The sequence below is a fragment of the Helianthus annuus genome, chromosome 1 (genome assembly GCF_002127325.2).
Source record: "Helianthus annuus cultivar XRQ/B chromosome 1, HanXRQr2.0-SUNRISE, whole genome shotgun sequence".
NCBI lineage: Eukaryota > Viridiplantae > Streptophyta > Magnoliopsida > Asterales > Asteraceae > Helianthus > Helianthus annuus.
This window is the reverse complement of record NC_035433.2, coordinates 141,072,230-141,090,683: the sequence shown is the minus strand read 5'-3', so window position 1 is coordinate 141,090,683 and position 18,454 is coordinate 141,072,230. Positions and strand designations below refer to the sequence as shown.

General features: G+C 36.8%; 2 protein-coding genes across 2 annotated transcripts; one reads left to right on the top strand and one right to left on the bottom strand.

Annotated features, from left to right (window-relative positions):
• Positions 1-455: 455 nt before the first annotated feature.
• On the top strand, positions 456-10,800 carry LOC110881735 (ABC transporter B family member 1). The gene is made up of 10 exons (XM_022129905.2): positions 456-925; positions 1,567-1,621; positions 1,726-1,901; positions 2,405-2,605; positions 3,565-3,824; positions 4,337-4,653; positions 4,740-4,963; positions 7,577-7,950; positions 8,587-9,301; positions 9,392-10,800. Exons 1-10 carry the CDS (start codon positions 545-547, stop codon positions 10,655-10,657), a joined length of 3,969 nt encoding a protein of 1,322 aa, XP_021985597.1. The 5' UTR covers positions 456-544; the 3' UTR covers positions 10,658-10,800.
• Positions 10,801-14,794: 3,994 nt separating this feature from the next.
• LOC110881725 (zinc finger protein 593) lies at positions 14,795-17,896 on the bottom strand. The gene is made up of 4 exons (XM_022129900.2): positions 17,738-17,896; positions 17,523-17,631; positions 17,361-17,423; positions 14,795-15,048 (listed from the first exon to the last, which is right to left on the bottom strand). Exons 1-4 carry the CDS (start codon positions 17,820-17,822, stop codon positions 14,946-14,948), a joined length of 360 nt encoding a protein of 119 aa, XP_021985592.1. The 5' UTR covers positions 17,823-17,896; the 3' UTR covers positions 14,795-14,945.
• Between the last annotated feature and the right edge of the window lie 558 nt (positions 17,897-18,454).

The window sequence follows — 18,454 nt, the reverse complement described above, 5'->3', positions numbered from 1 at the left end:
CTCCCTGTGGTTTGATCACTTTAACGGTTTTGCTCCAAACCTTTAAAAATAGCCATTTTACTCCTAATGTTTCGGTTTTTTTGCCGGTTTGCTCTCTGCCTCTAACTCCATCCAAATTGTTTGTTTTTCCATTTTGCTCCCCGCAGGGAGCAAACTGGCAACAAAACCAAAACATCAGGGAGTAAAATTGCTATTTTTAAAGGTTTGGAGCAAAACCGTTAAAGTGACCAAACAACAGGGAGCAAAACGGAAGTTTACTCTATAATTTAACCATGTCATCTTCACTCTTAAATGTATGTGAAGTGTGAACAAAAGAATCTTTGTAACTTTGTTACTAAAGTACTTTGGTTATTCTTTCTTTTTTATTTTTTTCCTTTTAAAAGTAAATTAAAAAACCAAAAAATAAATAAAGTAAATATAGATCCAGAGTCTTGAGAGTCAGAAAAAGATATACAGACAAAAGAGAAAGTGTATAGGAGAGAGGAAGAAAATACTAAAATAAAGAATCAAAAAATATTATAAAAAATAAAATATTAATAAAAAAATGGCATCAAAAGAGTTTGAGGAGGAGATAAAGAGAGGCAGTGGGCAGTGGAAATGGTCTGAAATGCAAAGGGGTCTTGAAGTTGTCTCTGAATACCCAAATCACCCCTTGGGATCACTCACTGAAACTGAAACCAATATGGAAACTGAAGGAGAAAATAGTAAAAATGCAGAGAAAGATAAGGAGGAGATATCAGTTGGGTTTAAGGAGTTGTTCAGATTTGCTGACAGTTTGGATTATGTGTTGATGGGAATTGGCTCAGTTGGAGCCTTTGTTCATGGCTGTTCTTTGCCTATCTTTCTTAGATTCTTTGCTGATCTTGTTAACTCTTTTGGGTCCAATGCTAATAACATTGATAAAATGAGTCATGAAGTGTTAAGGGTATTAATCTTTTTCATGTTCTTGATCTTTTTTTCAGTAAAAAATGTTTTTTTTTTTCAAATTCTTGATATTCTTTCATAAAAATATGATCTTTTTTTTTTCAAGTTCTTGATCCTTATTTTCTCAAATTCTTGATCTTTTTTCATAAAAAAAATGATCTTTTTTTTTCAAATTCTTGATCTTTTTTCATAAAAAATGATCTTTTTTTCAAATTCTTGATCTTTTTTCCCAAAACATGTTCTTTTTTTCAATTCTTGATCATTTTTCATAATAAAAAAAATGATCCTTTTTTTTTTCAAATTCTTGATCTTTTTTTTTTTATAAATTCTTGATTTTTTTTTAAATTCTTGATATTCTTTCGTAAAAATATGATCTTTTTTTTTTCAAGTTCTTGATCCTTATTTTCTCAAATTCTTGATCTTTTTTCATAAAAAAAATTTGATTTTTAATTTAAATTCTTGATCTTTTTTCATAAAAGATGATCTTTTTTTTGCAAATTCTTGATCTTTTTCACAAAATATGTTCTTTTGTTCAAATTCTTGATCATTTTTCATAATAAAAAAATGATCTTTTTTTTTTCAAATTCTTGATCTTTTTTTTTTTTTTTATAAATTCTTGATTTTTCTTGTTTGGATTTGCAGTATGCATTTTACTTTCTGATAGTAGGAGCTGCAATATGGGCATCTTCATGGGCAGGTATTCATAACTTCACACTAACTTTTCAACTTTTAGTAACATTTTCATTCTAATCATATTATAATTTTTTAAAAATTTTGCATGATTTATGTATTAATTTGCAGAAATATCATGTTGGATGTGGACTGGAGAAAGACAATCAACAAAAATGCGAATCAAATATCTAGAATCAGCATTAAGCCAAGACATTCAGTTCTTTGACACTGAAGTCAGAACTTCAGATGTTGTATTTGCTATTAACACTGATGCAGTTATAGTTCAAGATGCCATAAGTGAAAAGGTAAAAAAAATTTAAAAAAATAAAAAATAAAAAAAATGTTTTTTAATTATGCAAAAAGCATGGTTGCAAAAATCGTGACTAGCCAGCGCTTAATCGCTGACTAGTCGCTAGTCGCCCATCAACTGAGTAATTTTCAGCTAATCAGTAAAAAAATCGCTAGTCGGCCTAGTCGGCCCTAATCGAGACTAGTCGGTCGGGAAAAATCGGGAAAAAACAAAAAAAATCGGAAAAAATCAGAAAAAATCGGAAAAAAACACACGTTCCGGCCAAAACCTCCCAAATTCTGGTCGAAACTTGTCCACTTAAAAAATTAACATATAAAAATATATGTATATATGTATAAAAACTTAAAATTATACATAAAAAGTCCGATCCGATTAATCTCGAGTAATCCCGAGTAGTCGCTAGTCCCTACCTCACCGACCCGCTAGCGACTAGCGAGTTCTCCAACCAAGTAACACATAAAAAGATTGTTTTAGTTATGAGTTTTTTGTTTGTGGCAGTTGGGAAATTTTATACATTATTTGGCAACATTTGTGTCTGGATTTGTGGTGGGATTCACTGCAGTTTGGCAATTAGCACTTGTGACACTTGCTGTTGTGCCTTTGATTGCTATAATTGGAGCTATTCATATGACCACATTGGCTAAATTGTCTTCTAAAAGCCAAGAAGCTCTTTCAGATGCTGGTAACATTGTTGAGCAGGTGAGTTTTATTTATTTCTCTTAAAATCCTATAGATATTTTAAGAAATTAGCGATTTTCGTCGGTTTTATGATATGAAATAATCAAATTTTGATCTGGGTATTTCTGAATTTGAGTTAAATTCAAGATTAGAATCAAGCTTCCCCTGTTTTCCTATGTGGGTCAAGATAAAAAAAAATAATCTTTTTTTCATTTTTATCAAATGGGTGTCCACTAAATTGAGCAAAAATAAAGCGTAAATTACTTTTTGAGTACCTGTGTTTTAGTGTTTTTAATCATTTAAGTCCAAAATCAAAAAGTTTAACGTCCCGAGTCCTGAATCGTTCGTTTTATAACGTTTTGAGTCCCTGTGTTTTAATATTTTTAACCACTTAAGTCAAAAATCAAAAGTACAAGTGTTAAATAGTTGGGTTCAAAATGTTATAAAATGAGTGGTTAGGGACTCGGAGCGTTAAACTTTTTGATTTTGGACTCAAGTGATTAAAAGTTAAAACCACTAAAAGACAGGGACACAAAAATTAATTTACTCAAAAATAAAAGAAAACTTAAAAATAACAACTTTTTTAATTTATTTTCCTTAAAATCCTATATATTTTAAGAAATTAGTGATTTTCCTCTGTTTTAAGATACAAAATGATCAGCTTTTGATCCAGGTAAGCTCAAATTTGAATTAAATTCAAGATTAGAAATCAATACAAATTTTTTTTTTTTCATTTTTAAGAAATGTGTGTCCCCTAAAAAACATCTTTTTTTTTTATATTAATGTCTATGAATTTGATCTGAATTCAAGAAAAAATCAATCTTTCCATGGTTGTCTATCTTGATATTGCAGAATTTGATCTAAATTTAATCTATAAAAAGAAAAAAAAAATTATCTTTGATCTTTTTATATGTGTGGATGTTAAATAAATTTGAGCTGAATTCTGGAAATTACTTTCTTGTTCTATAAAAAAAATGCAGACAATTGCACAAATTCGAACGGTTTTGGCGTACGTTGGCGAGTCAAGAGCATTACAAGCCTACTCTGCAGCACTAAAAATCTCACAAAAGCTTGGATACAGAAGTGGATTTGCAAAAGGATTAGGATTAGGAGCAACTTATTTCACAGTCTTTTGTTGTTATGCACTTCTTTTATGGTATGGAGGCTATCTTGTTCGACATGGTTACACCAATGGCGGACTCGCAATTTCCACAATGTTCTCCGTCATGATTGGTGGACTGTAAGTACTCTTTCCTAGAGCTGCAAACAAACCAAACGTTCAGCGAACAGTTTGTGAACTGGCGGGAAGTTCGTTTGTGTTCATTCGTTTAATAAATGAACGAACATGAACAAGAAATTTCGTTCGTTTAGTTAAATGAACGGACATGAACAGAGGCCGCGTTCGTTCATTTATGTGTGTGAATGTTCGGTAAACTGTTCATCATGAACGCTTGTCTGTGTTCATTTGTGTTTGTGTTTATGAACATTAGTTTGTGTTTATGAACGTTTGTTACCTAAAATTAACAAACGAATATGAACAGGTTCATTTCCTTAACGAACGAATACGAACAAAAAATCTCGTTTGGTAAGTGTTAATGAACAGTTCGTGAACACATATATATCCTTAACAAACGAACATGAACAAGGTCTTGTTCGTGTTTATTCGGTTCGTTTGCAGCCCTACTCTTTCCCTCTCTAAAACTTCAGATAAATCTTCTTGTGTTCAAATTTTTAAATTTTCAAATTCGACAGTGCGTTAGGCCAATCTGCTCCAAGTATGTCTGCATTCGCAAAAGCACGAGTAGCGGCAGCTAAAATCTTTAAAATAATCGATCATAAACCAAACGTCGATAGAAACTGTGACGCGGGTTTGGAGTTGGATACGGTTTCGGGTCAGTTAGAGTTGAAAAATGTCGACTTTTCGTACCCTTCACGACCGGATGTTAAAATTCTAAACAACTTCACTCTAAGTGTTCCTGCTGGGAAAACCATCGCTTTGATCGGAAGCAGTGGTTCTGGGAAATCCACTGTTGTTTCGCTTATCGAAAGGTTCTACGATCCTACATCAGGTAATCATAATGTACACAGCATTGATCGTAGAACGATTGTAGAACGAAAAACATTTATTATTATTTTTTTGTTTAATTTTATATAGGACAAGTGATGCTTGATGGGCATGACATTAAAGGACTGAATTTGAAATGGTTAAGGCAACAAATAGGTTTGGTTAGCCAAGAGCCAGCCCTGTTTGCAACCACCATCAAAGAAAACATACTTTTGGGTCGGCCCGATGCATCTTTTCTCGAGATTGAGGAAGCGGCACGTGTCTCCAATGCTCACTCGTTCATCATAAAGTTACCCGATTCGTACGATACTCAGGTTAGTAAGTTTGTCAAATACAGTTCCATAATGATAATCTTGTTAAGGGTTGGGATCACCAAATTTTTCCCTACAACCTCCCCCCCCCCCCCCCCCCCCCCCGCGGGCGAGGCCCGGATGACTCGAGTTTAAACATTGGTGGTGATGCATCTTATCAAAACCTAGGTTTTTTTTACCATCCTGGCATAAGGGCAATTTGGTCATTTAAATCTTCAAAACCCGACCCATGACGGCCCACCTAGGTAATTCTCAAGTTTAGACATTGGTGTTGCTGTATGGTTGTAAAAATCCTAATTAGTCGCCGATTAATCGCTAGTCGGAGGTTCACCGAGAAATTTTTAGCTGATCACCAATTAATCAGTAAGCGGTCAACATGGTCAAATCCAGTCCTAATTGGCCAAAAATCGGTGGCCACTAGCAATTCCGGCCAGATTCTTGACCAAAACCTGTAAATTCAATTAATCTTGTCTACTTGAAAATATGGGTCGAAGAAAGTGTTAAAACATGTCTACTTAAAAAAAATACACATAAAAATGTGTGTATATACATATAAAACTTAAAAAATACATATAATTCTAATCCGATTAATCGCTAATCGGTACCCCACCAGCCGACTACCACCTAGCGATTCTTACAACATTTGGTGGTGACAGATCTTGATTGTTGAATGTTAAGTCATTTAGCAAAACACTATACTAATACAATATAATCGTGTTCGCCTTATCAAAACCTACACATTTTAGTATCTAGGCGCGCAAGGGTATTATGGTCATTCTAAATCTTTAAATCTTGAATTTTAATACATTTGGAGGGTGAGGTGGGGCTTTCTTTAGTTAAAGTTGATAGCTTTTGGTGTTACTTACTTAATATTTCATTCTAAAGATTTTAATATGAGTGGCAAATTTGGTCAATAAAACAAACCTAACTTTTGCAGTTTTGCTTATAAAAGTCAAATTTGGTATGTGAAATTTTCTTTGGAGGGAATGCATTAATTAATTTAAAAGTACAGCATGGTATTTTGAGTCAACATTGCATGTGCAAATTTATGCAAGAAACAAGAAATTAACTGCAACACAGTGGATGGGAAGGACAATAAATAGATAAATAAATAAATAAATAAATATAAATAATAAATTTTGAATTCCCCACATGACTGACACACAGTAGATTTTGTTTGACTATGATCATGTTCACTGAACCCTTTGACCAAGTAGCAACCAATAGGGAACTTAGATAAACTGCTTGCATTCTTTGACTTTTAGGTGTCAACACAGGCTACTCACAGTTTTAAACATGATGTGAATATGGTTTAGTTTAGTTTGTGAAGAAACATAAATAAGGGTTAAGCCCTACATAAATAAAAGCTATGTAGCACGGGACTCCATTTATGTGACTATACCCGTCTCGGGTACTTGTCGGGGACGGAAACATCATGGGTACTCGTCGGGGACGTTTCCTAAACGTTTACAATGTCGGGGACGTATCTGGTAGAAGTATCCAGCCCGTTTCCATTTATTTTTAGGGTTTTTACCCTTTCAAATTCCACAACCGGCCATTAAATAAATAGACCTATCATATTCGGCTTCTCTAATCTCTAAACTCTCAAGTCTCATCATCTCTAATTCTCTATCGATTGCCGATCTCTCACTAGATGAACCGGAATTTGAAAATGATTTGATTATTGATAATTAATTACCTTTGGGAGATGTAGTATTTTTGGAATTTGTTTAATGTATTTTTAATTTTTTTATATTTTTTATTGCCGTACCCGTATCTTGGAATTTTGAGTTTTGCTGTTTCTCGTTCCCGTATCGTCCCCGTACCCCGGTCCCGTACCCGTTCCAGTGCTACTTAGAATAAAAGTTTGCAGCTTACGGCTCGCTCGGAAAAACGAAGAAAGTTTGGCTCGAAAAAAGCTTGATTGTAAACGAGCCAGCTCGGCTCGATTTGTAAGCAAGTCGAGCCCGAGCTAGGCCTGGCTCAGCTTGTGAACCATCTCGAATTATTTTATTTTTTATATATATTAAATTTAAGTTTAGATGTATTGAAAAAAAATGCGGGAGAGGGTTGAAGTGTTAATATTTTAAGTTTAATTAATCAATAACATATAAATACATAGGAAAATAAATAAAAGTTATACATAGAATACTTTTAGTATGCCTTTCAGTATTTAAATATTACAAAAATAAAAAATAATACACACACATATATATATATATGTAGCTTTTATTTCTATTTTTCGTTTCTTACATTATCAATATTTGTAAAAAAATACAGAAATTAACGAGCTCGACCTCGACTTTTCAGCTCGATAAATAAACGAGCCGAGCTGACCAGGGGCGATGCTTTGAAGGGGCCAGGAGGGGCGCCCGACCCCCCGAACTTTTCGGCCAGTAGTGTTATATATGTAGTTTTCGTATAGAAATTTTTTGGAATATATGTTTTCGACCCCCCCCCCCTCCCGTTCTATAGAAATTTTTGGGTATATACGTTTTCGACTCCCCCGTAAAAAATTTCAAGCTTCACCACTGGAGCTGCTGACCCAGACTTCCACTTATTATTTTTTTTACAGTCGAGTCGCCCCAAGTAAGCCTTAACGACGTTTACATGCAGGTTGGGGAGAGAGGTTTACAACTATCAGGCGGTCAAAAACAGCGAATCGCAATAGCACGAGCAATGTTAAAGAACCCGTCAATCTTGCTATTAGACGAGGCTACAAGCGCTTTGGATTCAGAATCCGAAAAGTTAGTACAAGAGGCTTTAGACAGGTTTATGATCGGAAGAACAACGCTGGTGATCGCCCACCGTCTCTCCACCATACGCAAGGCGGATCTCGTGGCGGTTTTGCAACAAGGTGGTGTTTTGGAAATTGGAACTCATGATGAACTTATTGCCAAGGGTCAAAATGGTGTTTATGCTAAGCTTTTAAAGATGCAAGAAGTTGCTCATGAAACTGCTTTGAATAATGCCAGAAAAAGTAGTGCAAGGTAATTTATAAGATAGTTATGATTTTGTGACACATTAAAAGGCGTCGCTAAAGTGAAACTAATACTAGTAAAAACTAGATAGTGATAGTTTAGTGTCACTAATGAGTAATGACACTGTCTTTGAAACTCATTTCCAACTTCAGTACTAATGCTGATAGTCAACTTTGACCATAAAAGTCAACACAATAGTCAAAGTGACAAAGTTGTTGCATAGGTTTTTTTTTTTTTTTTAATCATAGATTGTTCATAGTTCGGTTTTGATGTTTTTTAATCAAACTGTGGTTTACCAATAAATCTATAGGTTTTAGCATGTCCAAGTTAGGGACTAAATGCGTTACAAAATGCAAACCATAGGGACCATCCATGTACTTTTGGAAAAAGTTGGGGGCTAAATGTGTTACAAAGCGCAAACCATAGGGACCATCTATGTACTTTTGGAAAGCTAGGGACCAAATCCAAAATTTTGATATACCACAGGGACCATCCGTGTACTTTACTTAAAAAAGTAACAAACCTTTCGGTACGGTTTGAAATTTTCTAAACGACCAACAAAATTTTTTAAACTGACCGTGAAACAAAACCGATAACATGTTTGGACGGTTTACTTACAAGTTACAACTGTCACATAATTTTCAGGCCTTCGAGTGCAAGACCGTCGATTAGTTCCCCGATAATGACCCGAAACTCATCTTATGGGCGATCACCATACTCGCGAAGACTATCCGATTTCTCAAACTCAGAGTTCAGCCTCTCACTCGACGGAGGATACCCGAACCACCGGCTCGAAAAGCTTCCATTTAAACAACATGCAAATTCATTCTGGAGGCTGGCCAAAATGAACTCACCCGAATGGACCTATGCTCTGGTGGGCTCAGTGGGTTCGGTCATATGCGGTTCACTAAGCGCATTCTTCGCATACGTTCTAAGTGCGGTTCTTAGCGTGTACTACAATCAAGATCATGAATACATGGTTAAAGAGATCGGAAAATATTGTTATCTGTTGATCGGGGTGTCGTCGGCCGCGCTTATTTTCAACACATTGCAGCATTTTTTCTGGGATGTTGTTGGCGAAAACTTGACGAAACGGGTCCGAGAGAAGATGTTGGGTGCGGTTTTGAAGAACGAAATGGCGTGGTTCGATCAAGAGGAGAATGAGAGCTCGCGGGTGGCCGCGAGGTTGAGTTTGGACGCGAATAATGTCCGGTCCGCGATTGGTGACCGCATTTCGGTTATTATGCAGAACTCCGCGCTCATGTTGGTTGCGTGCACTGCGGGTTTTGTTCTTCAGTGGCGCCTCGCTCTTGTTCTTATCGCGGTTTTTCCCGTGGTGGTTGCCGCAACTGTGTTACAGGTTTGTCAGTTTTATTGAATTCCGTGAACCAAACGCAGAGTAAAACTTTTATTTGATTGTTTGTTTTTTTTTTTTTTTTTTTTTGAACAGAAAATGTTTATGGAAGGATTTTCGGGTGACTTGGAAGGTGCGCACGCGAAAGCGACACAGCTGGCGGGAGAGGCGGTGGCGAATATGAGAACAGTGGCGGCGTTCAACTCGGAGTCGAAAATAGTCAACCTGTATACGACGAGTCTTGACGGGCCGCTACGCAGATGCTTCTGGAAGGGGCAGATAGCGGGAAGTGGGTTCGGGATAGCTCAGTTTCTTCTCTATGGTTCGTACGCGGTCGGTCTTTGGTATGCATCGTGGCTCGTAAAGCATGGGATATCCGACTTCTCGAAAACCATTCGTGTGTTTATGGTTCTCATGGTTTCGGCCAATGGTGCGGCCGAAACGCTAACCCTAGCTCCTGACTTTATTAAAGGCGGTCGAGCCATGAGGTCAGTGTTTGACCTTCTTGACCGGAAAACGGAGATTGAGTCGGATGATCCTGACTCAACTCCGGTTCCTGACCGCCTTCGAGGAGAAGTTGAACTCAAACATGTTGATTTCGCTTACCCTTCTCGCCCTGACACCCTAGTGTTTAGTGGTCTTTGTTTACGGGCTCGAGCCGGAAAGACTCTTGCCCTAGTAGGGGCAAGCGGGTGTGGGAAGAGCTCGGTTATCGCACTCATACAAAGATTCTACGAGCCGACATCCGGACGTGTGACAATCGACGGAAAAGATATCCGTAAATATAATCTAAAATCACTACGCTGTCACATCGCCACGGTCCCGCAAGAACCGTGCCTTTTCGCGACCACAATTTACGAAAACATAGCGTATGGGCACGAGTCAGCAACCGAAGCCGAGATTATCGAAGCCGCCACACTTGCAAACGCTCACAAGTTCATATCTTCATTACCCGACGGATACAATACATTTGTGGGCGAACGTGGGGTGCAACTGTCGGGTGGGCAAAAGCAACGTGTCGCTATCGCACGTGCCTTTTTAAGGAAAGCGGAGATTATGCTACTAGACGAGGCCACAAGTGCACTAGACGTAGAGTCGGAAAAGTGCATTCAAGAAGCGCTTGAGCGTGTTTGCTCGGGGAAAACTACAGTCGTGGTAGCGCATAGGTTATCAACGATACAAAGTGCTCATAGCATTGCGGTTATTGATGACGGTAAAGTGGTGGAACAAGGGTCGCACTCGCATTTGTTGAAAAACTATGTTGATGGATGTTACGCGAAGATGATTCAGTTACAACGATTCTCACACGGGCATGAAGTTGTAAACATGGCATCCGTTGGTTCGAATTCGTCAAGTATGTGATGAATTCGAATATTTTGTGTTTTAATTTATTTTTTTTTAACCTTTTCGAGTGTAACTTCAATGTATGTTGTAAGTTTTAGTTGTCTAGTATATGAAAAAAAAGTTTATAAACAAAATGACTTTTATTGTGAACACAACGTTAATTTAGGAATTCTACAAGTTAAACAACCATTTTGATACACAAATAAACATTTGTTATAAAATTAGTAATTTGCGTTTTATTTCATATAAACACTATTTAAAAGGAAATTTATGCCACCTATTTTTCTTTTATTTATAAAATATACCCACAAGGTGACAACGTATCGCTATCATGGGTGAAGGATGGTGGGGGCGGGAGGGGGTGGCCGACCCCCCGAACTTTTCGCTTAGTAGTGGAGAGTATGTAGTTTTCGTATAGAAATTTTTGGGTATATACATTTTCGACCCCCCCTCTTATAGAAATTTTTGGGTATATACGTTTTTGATCCCCCGGTCGAAAATCTCAAGCTTCGTCACTGATCGCTATGGAATCTTTAACAATCCACGTGAAACATAACGAGTCTCTCACATGAGAGGTAAATCAAGCTTATTGATTCCGGCCTTGATGATTTTTTTTTCTTTTAAACTTTAGATCTCTTATTTAAAAGTTCAAGATTCGTCGATGCTTATCAAAGCATTTACTCTACAATCATATGATTATTTTACATGAAAAAGGTAAATGATATATATTTGAGCATATAAAAAATAATCGATGCAAGGACCCCACATGATCCAGTTATGCAAATAAAAAAAAAAAAAAAAAAAAAAAAAAAAAAGACAAGACAAGGCGTGTAACTTCCAAACAAGTTTTTCACACACTTACGATACACCTTCCATTACATGCCCCATTTCGTACGACAACATCATTCCACCACTTATTATTGAAGCCTAATAATATCGCATAACATTTAAATATTCTTTTTAAACAAATATCTTTATCTTATATTATTTAACACTTTTATGCATCTAGGTTTTCTTCATCGAAAAATACTTGTTCACGAACATGGTAGTGTTTAAGATATAATTTAAACATGTTTGGATGTTTACGGTCCGGATTTAAACAGGTTAAAACGATAAAACAATCATGACAATTTTTTTTTAACTTGCATTTTTTTCCTTCTTCAAATTCGACTAATCAGTTGGTTTGTGGGTTGGTTTATAAAGCACGACGTATCATTCTAATAACATATAATAAAACCATGAATATATGATAATCATGCCTCTTGGAGAAATATCAGGGTTCAAATCCTTGCATGGCATGAGGTGGAATTGGTATTTATTGGTGTATTTAGGATTAATGTTTCCTTTGACATTCAAAACAAATATGTTAGGACTTAAAGTGGTTTCAAATATGGTCAATGAAAGTCAACATCAGTTTGAAACCAATTGTGGACGGAAAACACCCTAACATGTTCAAATCGGTTAGCGTTGGGTTGAAACCAGTTTTTGGATTAAAAAACCCAGGTTTTGGTTAGAGTTAAATGTCATTTTAGTTCCTGTGGTTTGGACCATTTTGCCAGTTTAGTCCAAATGTTTCATTTTTCGTCTGTGGGTCTAAAAAGGTTTCATCGTTGCGTTTTTAGTCCATTAGATTAGCTTCATCCATTATTTCTGTTAACGAGAAGGGCAATTCGGTCATTTTATATGGCTGAGTTGCCCTTCCAGTTAAAAGAATTACGTATAAAATGATTGAATTGCCCTTCTCGTTAACTAGAAAAAATGGATGCAGTTAACCCAGTTGACTAAAATGTCAACGGTGAAACATTTTTGAACCCACATGTGAAAAATGAAACCTTTGGACTAAACTGACAAAATTACCAAAACCACAGGGACTGAAATAGCATTTAACTCTTTTGGTTAAGAAAACAACTTGGTTAAAAACCGGCTTCAAAATCAAAAACCTCGAGTCTATTTAAAACTAATGGTTCGGTCTCTAACCAAACCGGTTTTTTTTTACAAATAAGTTTGGAAACCGGTTTAGATGTCACCTCTAATGTCATATAATCTTAGAAATTTGTGATATTCTAAATGTTACCTAGTTTGAAAGCCCAATAATTGTAGACACCCTTTTATCACATGACACATGAGGAGAATGTGACATGATAGCATATGCAATTGTAGACATGGACTCTTGAGTGACAAAAATGAAATGAAATGATATGGAGTGCACAAATCATCATAAATAATAATTTGGGTAACGGTTGTCAGTAAATGTTATGATGGCACGATCCATGTTTGTGGAGACCAGTTAGGACCCAATAGTACTGGTTGGGGTCTAGTGGTCCATAATAATAAAAAAAAATCATAAGTCCAATGGGTTTGTAACCATCAAATTAGGTCATTATATCTAATTTTCGTGAATAGTTTGGAATAAACATCAAATTTAAGACTTGTTTATTTCATTTAAGGACAATTTATTATACGTAAACAATTCGTACATTCAAAACTATGCGTATTTATAGTCTAGTTCGACCAGTTTTTAAGAAAATTATAGGTTGAACAGCTAACTAGTGTTTAGTAGAATGACAAACCAAACCGGCCTAATATCAAAATTTGTATCGGTGTGGGCGTTTATGAACATCTTGGGTTATTTGGACACGTGTAAATTTTCAACGGGTATCTGTGAGGCGAACTAAAGAGCACAAAATATCAAGCGAGTTACAATGAGCAAAAAAAGATTGAACGGGTCAGAATGGGAGTGCAACCTAAAGACATGTCTCCATTGTACACCGTCTTTCTCTACAGGGCTTGTACAATCTTTTTTTTTCTTTTTCTTTTTTTTTTTTTTTTTTTGTAAATTTCACGATAAAGACTAAATTACGTCTTGCTTATCCATATTTCCATTACAATGTCCAAGAGGGATTGAATTGTGGCTTAGTTTGTAATCCTTTGTTTTGAAATCTCAATGCGATCCGAATCACCCTTCCATAATTTTGATCCCAATCCCACAATGGTTGTGGCCGCAGTAGCAACTGGCGTGCCAAATTGGTTTTAGTTCCGGCAACCAATAAGAATAACAATGCGGGTACCCAACAGGTGGTGGTTGGTACAGTAAAGAGAATTCATGTTAAGCGAAATGTGTTTCGGCAAAATTCAAGCAAATATAATAGAATGTCACTTGATCATCTTGACATGTGTTAAGTTAGCAGATCCCGACGTGGTTTCAAATCCTAGCAAGTACCAAAAGCGAGCGCAATCCATGTAGCAAGTGGGAACTCATTAAAACTTAAAACACTAACAACAATTAAGACTTATAACACTAATAATAGCAGCAATAAGAAGAAAGATAGTGATATCAGGAAAATCGATGCTATATCGGACCATAATATCGGTATTGGCCGATATTTGACACCAATATTGTATATGGGGACCGATAACCGATATATCTAGACCCTATATGATATCGGCGGAAATGTGGAAGATTGGAAGTTCCAATTATAGCGCAGGAGCTTGGGAGGGACGATTAGGGTTCAGCAGACATCAGTTGTCGTCGTGTTACGCAGTGTGATAGTATGATTAAGGTTATAATATTTGGGCCAAAAATAACATAAAAAAAGTACCGGGCTTTGTATTTGGATTGCAGCCTAATAAAGAAAAAGATAAAAATCTGGGCTTACCAATGTTCTCACCGATATGACCCGAGATAACAATCTCAAAACACTGACGATATCTCGGTATATATCGCCGATATTCTCGCTAATGATATTTCAACCGATGTTCTAAACCGATATTATGAACCATGACCGATAACCGATATAGCACCAATATATCGCCGATATTGACTGCTTGCATATACATAATTACATATTACAAAAACGAAACGAAGTTGTAAATAATAAAGTGTGGTGAGGTCTTTTTACACGGCCAGTTCCTGGTTTTAAATTAGACCAAACCATCAACCCTGGTGGGATCTCCAATCAGGTAATTTGCTTCAAAAAAGGGTAATTTGCTTCAGTTTCGCCAGTTCAGTAGATTTCAAAGGTTTATCAACATTACTCGGTTATTTAAATGCATCCGAACACAATACATGGTTAATCTGTTTTAATAAGCCAACCCAACAGCCCTATGACTGGTTGCCCTTTGTAATTATAACCATTAGAAAACTAACTTCCTGGATTAACGAAGCTAACCAAATTCAAAATTCAAATTGACAAGAACAAGATGGATATGAGTTATGTGATATCATATTCCTATGAAAAACTTGATTCTTACATTTGCGAACTGAATTTAAGAAAATAAAAAGTATCGACATACACATAAACTAAGCTCACATCGACATTAGCTTCGGCCCGTTATCAGGCATGCCCATTCCTGCTGCCAGGTCAGCATCAATCTGTGTATGTGGTGCAGGGCCCGCCATTACCTTCAACCTGAAAACAGCAATAAAAGTTCAATAAAATATTAAGCTTGACCCAAATCAATCAGGGCACCAAGGATGCGGGTTGAAGGTGCAAATCTAAAAAACCAAATATGGTTATTTCAACTCAATTTAGGAAAAAAGTTTGACCAAAAAGTTAAATGTTGACCAGTTAAACAGGTCAACTTGTTCACGACCTGATTAGTAAACAGGTTAGAAATGACAATCCAACAGGTTAAACAGGCCAACCCAAACACAACTTCCTTAGACTATGGGGTATGGGGCGTGCGTTGGGTACAAACGCCCAAGTCACCACCCGGGTGGGCTTGGGTTTCGGCGTGGCCCCTTGGGCGGGGGTTTCAGCCCGGGCGTTGGGCGTGCCTAGCGATTTTCCGTGGCCGGCTATCATTGGCTGGTTGGCTAGGTCATAGCGGCTATGTTTAAACGCGTGCTGGCCGAAAGCTTTCGCTAGCTACCGGCACAACGTGGGGAACGACCGGCACAATTTAAACGCGTGCCAACACAAGTGGAGCGAGCTACGACCGAAGCACGACCGTTTTAAAGTCTACTACGACAGCGTCCCGGGCGGTGATATAAGTCATGAAGACCGGGTGGCGGTGGCAAACATCGAGTTCCGGGGCAAGGAGCGGAAGCCGTTTGACAAGCTCGCCCTGTTCGGAATCTACCTAACGCTTTAGGCCTTTTTTTTTAATTTTGTAATCTTTTTTTTGTAGAATTTTGTAATTTTTAGGAAATTTTAATAATAATTTTAGGCTTTTTTTTTTAATTTTGTGTGTATTTTTTAATTTTAGGCTTTTTTTCTTATTTTTATAAAACTGGCCAACCCAAGCGGGCTAGCCACGCCCCGCCATACCGACCCAACACGTCACTCACCAGCGGGGGGGCTCGAATTCCACGTGTCAACCCATGCTCCAAACCCCCCACCATACCCCACGGTCTTATTAAATGGGTTAAAAACAACAACTCGAAACTAGATTATATATGTGCCAAACTTCATCCCAGCCTCCCAGGTTAATTTATTGAAAACCATGGCTAACGAATTTTTTTCATGTCAAATAATCAACATAAATCAGATTAATAATCATTAAGTGCATAACAACAAACAAACTACTGATAAACAACCCTTGATCCAACATAATAACATCTCCCTTAAGAAGATCTAAATTTCTAACTTTGGATGTCAAACATTCACAACTAACTTGTAGAATCTAACATGCATTGACAGGCCGACCTAGTATTAAACTCAATAACAAACTTGGTAAATAAAAAATTATAACATCTTGAATCTGCAACAATTTAATAACCTACTTAAGTACTTATGTCTAACCTTTAACTTCATATTTGAAAACTATTTTTGATCTACACATCAAATAGATAGCCACATTAAGCTACAAACATGGTTGTTAATGGCGAATAGTGACAAATAGCAATAAGGTACCTATATGCTACATGGCGAATAGCGATAAATAGCAGGCGGTATTTTATAAATAACGATGTACTAGAAAAAGTTTCAATTTTTTATATTTATATTATATCAAAGTACCCTAGTATATACGCTACGCCCCGCTTGCGGTATGCGCATATAACTTATATATGTGCGGGCCATCGAGGGGAAAAGTGAAAGTGCACTAATTTTAACGTTATTTTACTAATTTTGTGAAAATAACGTTAGAAGCTGAGGACGTCATTTTACTAATTTTGTGAAAATAACGTTAAAAGGGTACATGCACTAATCGGTCTTTGTCCTGATTGCCGAGTGTTATGTGCCTTATGTCCAAGGCTTGAAGCAAAACTACTATCGAGCCGGGGATCTCAGTGGAAGCAGCCTCTCTATTCCTACGGGGTAGAGGTAAGGCTGTCTACATCTTACCCTCCTCAGACCCTACCTTTGCTTTGCTATTGGTGGGATTTACCGAGTATGGTGATGATGATGACCCTAGTATATACGCTATTTTACATGTATATTTAACAAAACCCTAAATATTTAATCACTAATTAAATTTAAACTAAATAAATAAAAAATAAAACTGAAATCCCGCTATTTATGGCTAAATACCCTGTAGCAACCTTCGACCTATACGCTACCTATTTGCTATAGCGACCGCTATCGACAACTATGGCTACAAAGTTGAATAAACCATTTATGCACTAAAAGACTAAAAAAATCAATATTCATGATTATTAAACCGGAGAACAATCTCAGCAAACCAACCTCAACAACAATCCACAACAAACACATTCAAATTGATGACTTCTTTTTTGTTCTAGATATCATAATAATAACCAAATTAAGCGGAAACATACCGCTTCTTGTGCCGTTTAGTCTTGAAATGTTCATCTCTCACAGCCGCATTAGCAAAATACCGACTGAAACAAACAACAACATTTAATTAAAAAAAAAAAAAAAACTAACTACAAATAATATTAAACGAAAACATATGAAACATATAAAATTGAATTACTTACTCGCAGTGTAAACAATAATATTGACCCATTCCAGGAAGATCTTCATCTAACGGTAACGGCGTCTTCTCATCCTCTGGTTTCTTAAGCTCATCATAAACAGCATCATCACGTGAGAAAACACAGTTAAAGAAACAAAACATACAAAAAGTCTGGTAATTTCCAGTTAAATTCATAAAAACCAACAGAAAATAAGAGAAAAACGATAAAAAGGATATCTTTAACGAGGAATTTAGCGAGACGGAAGGTTTTGTGAGAGTATCGTCTCTTCTTCACCCTTCTGTGTGGACATTTGCCTCCCATCTTGCCTTCTAATTTGGGTTTTTTGGTACGGCAAACCCTAGGTTAGGGTTCTGAAGCGAAAAGGAAGAAGAAATTGTTATTTGGGGTATTATATGTTGGATCGTGGCTGGGCCATTACTAGATCCATATGAAGCCCAATTTTGGATGGGCCATTATTTTTCGTTTGTGATTGTGGAGCAAACATTTTTTTAAAGGCAAGGAAAGGAACGACATGTCAACCATCGTGACATCGGATGCTGTGACTAAGGTCAACTACTCGACCGCCGCCAGCCTCTTAGATTTTGGGCTCGAGCTCGGCTCGTTAGTAAAATTTAAAACTCGAGCTCGGCTCGAAAGCTCGATATAAGTATATATGACGCGAGTTCAAACAAGCTAAAGCTCGACCCAAGAGCTCTTTTTTGGTGTTATTGAGCCAAGGCTCGACTCGAGCTTGGCTTGACAGTTTGAGAACTCAATTAAAAAAAGATCATTTAAAAAGTAATTGATAGTTTAAACCCTAAAGTATACTAAGCTCCATAAGGCTCGACAAGCCTAAACGAGCTACACTTACAAGGCTCGAGCTCGAGCTCGGGCTCGATATCTAATCGATCCTAAATTCAAACTCGGGCTTGGGCTCGAGCTCGATAAGGCTC